At 47.1% G+C, this 9536-nt stretch overlaps 1 protein-coding gene across 1 annotated transcript in view; it reads left to right on the top strand.

The window, feature by feature from the left end:
• Positions 1–5426: 5426 nt before the first annotated feature.
• The window catches only part of LOC149329747 (15-hydroxyprostaglandin dehydrogenase [NAD(+)]-like), a 13981-nt gene continuing 9871 nt past the window's right edge, over positions 5427–9536 (top strand). The window contains exons 1-2 of the mRNA XM_089560460.1: positions 5427–5688; positions 9308–9431. Of these exons, the coding sequence (XP_089416586.1) occupies positions 5590–5688; positions 9308–9431 (223 nt within the window). The 5' untranslated portion in view covers positions 5427–5589. The remainder of the gene's footprint in view (positions 5689–9307; positions 9432–9536) is intronic.

The raw sequence follows: 9536 nt of genomic DNA, 5'->3' as shown, positions 1-9536 counted from the left end.
AGGTCGATGAAAGAGATCGCGAGACGACCACTTTCATCACTCTGGATGGCCTGTCCGAGTTCAAGGTGATGCCCTTTGGTCTTTGTTCCACCCCAGCGACGTTTTAGCGAGTAAAGGATACAGTGCTGGCAGACCTGAAGTGCAAAATTTGTCTGGTATAATTAGATGACTTCATTGTCTCCGCCTCGAACTTTTAACACCACCTAAAAAGGCTTTGGGCAGTACTAGACGCAATAAAGTCGTCCGGCCTAACCTTGGAAGCAGAGAAGTGCCATTGTACGGCCAGACCAGCAGAAAACAGCGTTATCGCACTGTTTCCACCGCAGGCCGATAAGAAAGCTGTGCGCAGATTCCTCGGACTGTGCGCGCATTACCGACGATTCGTCAATAACTTTTCGCGCATCGCCGAGCCTCTGACCCACCTGACAAAGGCAGACGTGCCATTTAAATTGGAAGCGTCGCAAGTGGAAGCCTTCAAAGAACTCCAGCGTCGTTTACAGTCCCCACCGATCCTTGCGCACTTTTATGAAAACGTAGAGAGTGAAATGCATACCCGCGCAACAGCTTGGGCCTAGGGGCAGTCCTCATTCAGAGAACTGACGGACTGGAGGAGGTAATCGCATATGCTAGCCGTTCCCTGTCAAAGGACGAGCCTAACTATTGGACATGTAAGAAGGAGTGCCTTGCTATAATCTAGGCTACGTCGATATTCCGCCCCTACCTGTACGGACGACCGTTCAAGGTCGTCAGTGATCCCCACGAACTGTACTGGCTTGCCAGTTTGAAGCAACCCTCCGGCCGCCTCGCTCGATGGAGCCTGCGCTTCCAGGAGTTTGACGTCACCGCCGTTTACAAGTCCGTACGCAAGCACTCTGACGCCGACTGCCTGTCACGAGCCCCTGTAAATGCACCGCCACCGAACGACAATGAGGACGCGTTCCTGGGACCCAACAGCTCCAGCTCTCTTGCACAGCAGCAACGTTCGGACTCCGACCTAAAACACTCAACCGAGTACTTGCAAGGCAAGGTTTCTCCACCCTGCGCCTCGTTCAAGGGAGGATTATGTTCCTTCTGTATACAAAATGATGTCCTCGTGAAGAATGATTCGCAGCGAACAAAACATCCTACCCCCTTGTTGCACCTGCAAATCTGCGCAAATAAGTTCTTCAGGCTTCACACGACGAGCCGACAGCTGAGATTCTCGGGTTTTCTCGCACCCTCTGCCGCATTACTTCCTCTGGCTTTCTGCCGATGTCGCCCATTATTGAAAACCTGCCGAGATTGTCAGCGACGAAAGACCCCTCCCACGCGACCAGCAGGATTTCTGAACCTGATTGAAGCCCTATCAAGGCCTTTCAGCAGATCTGACTTGCTTGGCCCTTTCCCGAAAACAACGAGTGGAAATAAGTGGATCATCATAGCGACCGACTACCTGAGCCGCTACGCTTCGAAAGGAACAGTAGCAGAACTCGCCAAATTTTTCATGGAGTGCATTCGTCTGCGACACGGCGCCTCCGATGTGCTCATCACTGACAGAGGAACAGCATTCACGGCGGAACTGACGCAAGCCATCCTGCGTTACAGCAAACCAGCCACAGGAGAACTACTGACGACCACCCGCAGACCAACGGACTGACCGAGCGCCTCAACAAAACCATCGCCGATATGCTAGTCATATATGTCGATGCCGAATGCAAGACCTGGGACGTCATCCTGCCTTACATCGTCTTCGCCTACAACAAGGCAGTGCAGGAGACCACCCAGATGGCGCCTTTTAGGCTCGTCCATGGCAAGGAGGCCACGACCACGCTAGACGCCATTTTACCCTAATGCTACCGATTAAGATAACGTCGATGTCGCCGCCTACCTTCAACGCGCATAAGAAGCTCGAAGACTTGCCCGATTACGGATCAACTACGCTACTACCTACGAAGACGCAGCGCGAAATACAAGCAAGGAGGCCATTTCTGGGTTTGGACGCCCATTTGCAGCCGCGGATTGAATGAAAAACTTTTGCGCCGCTTTCTCGGCCCATACAAGGTTCTTCGTCGGCTAGGTGAACTGGACTATGAAGTCGTCCCTGACGAAATGACTGCATCCCAGAGACGCCGCGTACGACCATAAGTTGCCCATGTCATTCGTCTAAGTTCCTATTATGCGGTCTAAACGACGCTGTGTTTCCACACTCGGTGTTTGTTTCTGCACAATCCGTTTTATTTGCTTGTAGTCGCCTTATGTTTTAAAGCATAGGGTCGATGCTTCTCTGAGAGGGTAGTAATGCCGCGAATCTTTGAAGTGTTTGTTTGTTCATTCTTCAGAGCTGCAGGCATGCCGCTTTATCGCTTTGTTTGTGATAGAAGACGCGACCAGATTTATTTCCATTGTTCGCATCTCAGCGGAGCCGGTTCTATGATGTTCCAGAATGTTTTGGTAACTCTGCACACTTTATCTCGAAAGTTTGCTGTCAGCTTTAAATTGAACGCGGCCGAGAGCGGCGGGCGTTCTGTTCGAAGACCGCCGAGCATGCCTGTTGCTACGCCGCCGCCGAGACAGTCAGTTCTTAGCGGGCTAAAGACAGCCCAAACAAGGAAGTTCGTTTGGAAGCCATTCCCGCTGTTTCCCTTCTCGCCGGACTGCAATCACCACTACGCGACAACAGGATCCGGCCTGTAAGATAAGCGGTGGGTCCGCGTAGGAAGAACTTGTTCACGGTGATTTTTGCGTTCCTCCCACGATGGGCTCATGTGCTCTAGTAGGGGAAGAGCCAGAGCTAGGGAAGAAAGAGCCACGTGATCAAGACCCTCTGTAAGAAGGCACACGTAGCCCAGGTCGTTCTCGGCCCTCTCTGCTAGACACCCTGCCAGCATACTCCTAACTCGTGTTATTTATGATTATGCGCACTGCACCACAATCCGCCAGAGCACCCAACCTGGGATTGCGTTTTTCCTCCGCCATTATTAATTATGCGGTAACCTACAATCATAGCCCCCTTTGGTATTTTTTTCTAGCGCATCATCATTAAAGTGTATTTCCCATTCGAATCAACCGCTTTCCTACCACTTGACAATTAGGTACATGTCCAGAACCACAAAGACGCGTAGGACTTCACCGTTACTCCTCCTTCTAGTATGCCATCAAGTATTGCCACAACATCGGGTCTTCGGAGGCACGCTGCGTGCATCTGTGCGTGTGTTTTGTGTGCGTGTGTCCGTGTATTGCCGCCAAGTTTTGTACAGTCTGCTTACGTTCAAAATCGTCGGCATGCGGCTTTGCTATTTTGTTCATGACCCGAGATGCGATCATATTTACCTATAATGGTCGCAGCCATGTGCAAGTGCTTCCACATTGTCGGCTATTGTGGTAATCGCTTATAGTTCCTGATCTCAAAGGCGACCCCACATACTGCGTGTGGTGACCCCACATACTGCGCGGGCCCACGCGGCACGAAAGGCAAAGAGACACCGCTAGACTCAGTTGGAACAAAAGAGATATATTCAAGGATTACATATTAGCGAGTACATGATGCAGAGGCTGAGGTGTCCAAGCTTACATGCTGCTGCGTTGGCACCGGAGTCTTCTTTCAAAGGAACGGATGGACTACAGAGTTGGCCTTGTTCGTCCGCTGATGCTCAGTCTCTCCCCGATGGCTTGGGCGCTCGGGGCGCCCGAGGACCAACTCCCAGTGGTGTCTTCCCCGGCGTTCCTCGTCACCCCACTGTCCAGATTTCTTTCTTTCTTTCCCGTTCATTAGGGAGATCCTTCTTTCCAGGCTGGAGCGTCTCCCTCGCCCTTCTCTCAGCGCCGGCGCCTGCGGCGTTCCCCGTCTTCCCCCGCATTTTCCCACCGGCCTGGTCCATCGTCCACGACGTCGTTACCACCATCTGACAGTGCGTGCGTGCGTGCGTGTGTGTGTGTTGTGTGTGTGTGTGTGTGTGTGTGTGCGTGTGTGTGTGTGTGTGTGTGTGTGTGTGTGTGTGTGTGTGTGTGTGTGTGTGTGTGTGTGTGTGTGTGTGTGTGTGTGTGTGTGTGTGTGTGTGTGTGTGTGTGTGTTTGCGCGTACATGCTTAGGCTGTGTGTACATGCTTAGGCTTGTGCAGTTACAACACTTTTGTATAACATGTACAGTATAGTTCGAGTGAAAGAAGAGAGACGTGCTATCTGCCTCAACCTGAGTGGGCACTGCTATCGCGCCATGAGTGCAGGCATGAAAAGAGTGAACGAAAGTGTGCGGCGAGTGTAGAGATAAACTAGAGAAGGCAAAGGGTGATAATGTAGCGAGAGTGGCAGATTAGTAATGACTTGAGAGTCAAGAGAAATAAATAAGCAGCGAAAAATAACGATAAGGAAAATGTCGAGGAGAAGGGAGCACGCTACGATTGCATTGAGTGCGTCTAGTGGAAAAGTCCCTGCCGTGTAAAAAAGTGTTATAGAAAGAAAGACTTTGGACTCTGTACAGGCTCTTGAGGACACCCTCGACACAGCATAGGGCCCACTGCATGCTCCCGATAGGTTAATAGTCTGAACAAATCAAACCACGCTGAATAGTTTTCGTTTTTTTTTATGAACAGGTATGGTATTTTATCCACGTATTTGCTACTCTAAGGACATGTTGCATGGTCTTTTCTTGATCAAACTCTAATATTACTGCTGCTTTTTTCTATTTGTGTTATCTTCACTGCTGATGCAATATATCAAATCGCTCTATTTTTGGCTTTTATTGCAAGCTCTACCGTTTTGAGTACCAAAGTTCAGAGCACCTTCCTTCTAGTGCACTGTGAAAGCATAAAAAGACTGAAAGATGATACAGCGTTGTCATTAAAATTTTAATGCGCAGAACAAAAGAAAGACAAGCAGTGTGGTGTGCAAGCCTAACTAATTCGGCGTTGTTATAAAGCATGAAAGCATTCATATGTTACAAAGTACTCTCAGAGTAAGGCATTGATTGGAAGATGTCTGTGCAACACGAACCCTTCAAGGTAATAATGATAAAAAGTGTGGGATTGAAGAATAGAACAGCAGAAACAAAGATTTATCTAATAAAAAGGTTTCTGACCTCAAAAGCGCCCGTGAATTGAGAAGACGAGTCTTACGTGCAAAGTATAACGTAGCAAATGGTGTAAGGAGAGGGTGACAATGACCCAGTATCTCATCGAAGCATCTGTGGAGAGATGCTGCAGTAAGCTTTCAATGCTTCGCATCTGTGAAAGTCTTTGTAATGCAACACATTGTGCTTGAATAAATGTCTATCTTGTCTCTTTCTCTACTTCCTCTCTTAGTGGGGCTCACTTCGAGGGTTTCCCGAAGGCAGCCGCCGATTCCAACAACAGCGATAAGAACCGTGGATAGTGACGCATAGGGTCATGGTGCAAACGCGACCGCCTTTGGAGATCAGGGTCCACGCCGGCTTCTTATCAGCCCCGAAGGATAGCGCTTTCCTTCACCGGGGCCTCCACTCCCTGCTTGCGACCAGCTCGAAGATAGTCCGTGTAGAGTTGCTAAAAGTGGGGCTTGCGTGAACACGCTCCCAAACCACGGCTGCCGACGACGTTGCTTCTCCTTGCATCAACGCACCATTGGGGGACTTTCACGATGAGTGACCTTCTCGATGGAAAAGTTGCGCTGGTTACGGGTGGTGCCATGGGGTTGGGGAAAGCCATCACTGAGCAGTTGCTCGAGCAAGGCAGCAAGGTGAGTTCGGCTCTCGGGCAGCTCCAGGTATTTAACTCCGCTTCCTTCAGCTTGAGATTGTTCTTTGCAAAACGCAACTAATTGCACATCGTTTGCGTACGGGTAGTGTCGGTAAGACGGAGGGTTCAACAAGTAGAAGTCGGTAGTGGTTTTGCGTTTAACACGTAATAGCAGAATCCAGCTTCGAGGTCTATTGTAGTGTGGTACGAGGGGACATAATGAAAACATTGCGAAAAGAATAATAAAGATATAGCCTTTTATTCTTTTCAGTCATTACCCCTGTGAAAACCAAATATATTAAACATTGGACTCCACAAAGTACTTGCATCTCGTATGAAGCCTCATATATAGTGTGCCGAGCAATGGAGAGTGCCTTTTTGGAGGGAAGTCTTTACATCATTCGTTACGGACAATGTTTATAATGTACGAGATAGAGAAGTGAACGATGAAATTCATATTAACAATTTTTTCATATAATTTCAAAAATGTCGTAAATAAAAAACTTTGCATTGTTTAGTACCTTCTTATGCTATAACGCGTTCTACGTCCGCCAGGAGTTGTTGCAGGCGTATCTGCTCGCCTTCAGATTGTTTTTCATTTTCGTCTTTTTCTGGTCGCGTCCTATTGTCATCTTCCTTCCGTTCTCAGTTATTATTTAGTTGCTGTCATTTTGATGTGACAGATTCCGGAGTTGCGTGTATTGCTGCATGTTTTTAGATGCAATGGGCACACTATGAGGTGCGCGTAACGACACCAAGGCAGTTTTCCGCGGCCACAACTCTGTGATGAAACACCACCAGCTTCCCATCTATAGTTCTGAGTAGCACCGTCCTGTGCTTCGAAAGTTAGGAAAAGATGGATCAGGAAAGCGCTTGATTTTTCTATGTTTACCAAAACAATCAGACCGACCAACCTAAATGCCCACAATGGAATATCGTTCCAGCGAGCTGAAGAAACTATCCGCTTCCTGCTATCGGCATTTTCAGATCTGACCCTTGTATCAGGCTATACAGTGGCGCCATAGACTCAGCGATAGAAAGTGCAGTGTACTCAGCAGTACTTTCAGAACTCAGCTCATACTCAACCTTTTAGTGAAGATAATTCGGTTGCCAGGATGAGATAGGCAAGCAACCACGGGGTGTGGATAGGTGACCAACGAAAAAGGTTTGGTTTCGTTTGGTTTATTGGGGCTTAACGTCCCGAAGCAACTCAGGTTATGAGGGACGCCGTAGTGGAGGGCTCCGGAAATTTCAACCACCTGGGGTTCTTTAACGTGCACGGACATCGCACAGCACACGGGCCTCTAGAATTTCGCCTTCATCGAAATTCGGCAGCCGCGGCCGGGATCGAACCCGCGTCTTTCGGGTCGGCAGCCGAACGCCGTAACCACTGAGCCACCGCGGCGGGGCACCAACGAAAAATGGTTATTCTATTCAGCGAACAGAAGTTATTCTTGCGTGGGACTGATTGTATTCGTCATATACGCCGCTTGAAGAGTACTTTATGTGACTCTTAACAACTTCCCACGGCGCGGTAGCGAAAGAGTTAAACCGTAGAGAAGAGAACGTAATGGCACGGGGCTGATTCTTCGCACTTGGAGTTCGTCTCCTTCGCTAAATTCAAGGCAAAATGGCCGAAGAGGCTTATCGGGAGTTTTTGAAAAGGTAGTGGTTCTTAGACACGCGGGTATTCGGGGTTTCAATAATCGTTAACGACGGTTCGATGCATTCTTCCGCGATTGTGAAAAATTGATTAAAGAAGTAGAGAGCGAGTATTATGGTGTGGCAGGGTGGTCTGCTTACAGAAATTAAAATGAAAACCTTTATATAAACTTCGCGCATCCTCTGAGGTACAAAAAGTCAGCATAGCCGTGAAGAACTTTAATCAGCTGCTGCAGGAGTGGGGAAACATCGACTACACGCTAATCGACAGCTTCATGGACTCCACGCTTTGACGTTGTCTAGCAATGATTGATGCAGGTTCGCGGGTGAAAAACAAAAAAATTTTGGGGAACTGTAGAAAGTCACTCTTTAAATGTGTTTGTCATTACGTAATAAACGCCCGTAGAATCACCGGCACCTTCACGCACCCCAAAAAGCATTTGAATAAATTTTCAACTGGAACAAATTTTGTCTTAATACGGTGATATATATTGGTTGCTATGGTGTAAATAGTGTGGTATTGTCTTTCCTTTAAGGTCCCACGCAAGTCTTAGAGCGGTAACAAAAAAAATTATAAAAACAAATATTTATCTTTTTGTTAAGTACTCTGTATGATCATATTGATAACAAGCAGCGGCTTGATGTCGATCTAACTTTAGCTTGGACCACTTGTCTGCTGAATTGCTGCTGTATGTCCTCATTTGTTGCAACATTTGAGTTCATTTACGCCCGTAATCAGGCTGTTCTTTTTTCGTGTGCGAGTCCGTGATAAGCACGCTTAGTAAACAGATACTAACTTGCAGCAGGCCTTATATGACACGGCTGATAGGAAACGTGCCCAAATCTGGTGCCGGTTCCGAATGCACGAGTGGTCTTGACGCAACATGATTTTACCGCGTTTGAAAGGCAGGAAATAAACCTTACCCAAATGTTTGAAAATAAAAGAAAGGAAATGGACGTGTGAGTTAAGAACTCTAATGAAGTCGTTTGTTTTCTTTGGTGAGGGTTTTATTGAAGTAGGTTTAGTGATAAAAATGCCACTGGAAACAGTTAGCCACAGACGGCTAAATCGATGACAAGCACAACGCTTGTAAACTTTCTTTTTAACTCAAGGCAAATTTAGCAACCAAATACTTGTTCAGAAAGCTGCAAATGCGTAGCGTCAGTCCCTAACACCAAACTGTTTCCCGGGTTAAATTAATCGGTTAAGAAAAGATGACCCAGTTTAACAAGATGTTTTAAGTATGCAAACATAATTCTAAAAGACTATGTATTAAGACTGCGGTACAGTTCCATCGTTTCTATATTACGGCGTGTCTACCCTCTTCTAGACTGTTTTGCATCTTGTGGATCATTCCGTTAAGCTGTTACAAGAATCAGACGTTAGAAAAGTCGACCAGTTTTCTGTACAACACAAGCAAAACAAGAGAAGGGTCCGGTAAATAAGACAGGCTGCCATGCGACGCCTAAACGCTATGATAAAACGAAAGCTCCGAGGGCACAATTACATCGTTTAACCTCCAGACGGTGGTAATCATTGCTATAATGCTCAGGAGGACGAATATCCGAAGCGAGACGTGTTCAGTGTAACCGGCAAAAGATTGAATAGCCTACGATTCGTGAAACCAGTGGTACAATTACTGCAATTAACGTGCGCATGTATAGAAATTATCACGTGGCAGGTCGCTGCATTTTTTCTAAAATTGCTTCCATTGTGCAACTAGGTTGGTTGACGGCAAAAAGACCTGTATCAAGAGGGCCGCATTACGAATATCAAGCGCATACAGACTTAGTTTCAGTTCAATTACAGGTTTGCAGGTAAGATGTGAATGCACTGTACATGGGAGGAGCAGATGGTGTGGTCAGTTCAGGGTACTGTCTTGGTTGCCTGGGTTGAAGCGGAAGATTACGCCACTTAATCGTCAATGACACTAAATCCGGCAGTGCATATTTTCCAGGTTGTATTTGCAGACATGAACGAATCTGTTGGGATGAGAACAGAGCATTACTTGAAGAACAAGTTCCCTGGAGATCGGCTTATGTTTATAAAATGTGACATCACGGATGATGAAGCGTTTGAGGGTAAGTCCTTTGGTACTTAATATACGCCTTAATGGGGAGTAAAGTTGCTTTCTGAGTCATAGGTTGCCACTGATTTTTGCAGGAATAAAAGTGTTAAATTTATAA

This window comes from Amblyomma mixtum, chromosome 9 (assembly GCF_055824585.1).
Source record: "Amblyomma mixtum isolate Tamu chromosome 9, ASM5582458v1, whole genome shotgun sequence".
NCBI classification, from domain to species: Eukaryota; Metazoa; Arthropoda; class Arachnida; order Ixodida; family Ixodidae; genus Amblyomma; species Amblyomma mixtum.
The sequence above is the reverse complement of the archived record's forward strand: the minus strand, read 5'-3'. Positions and strand labels throughout refer to the sequence as shown.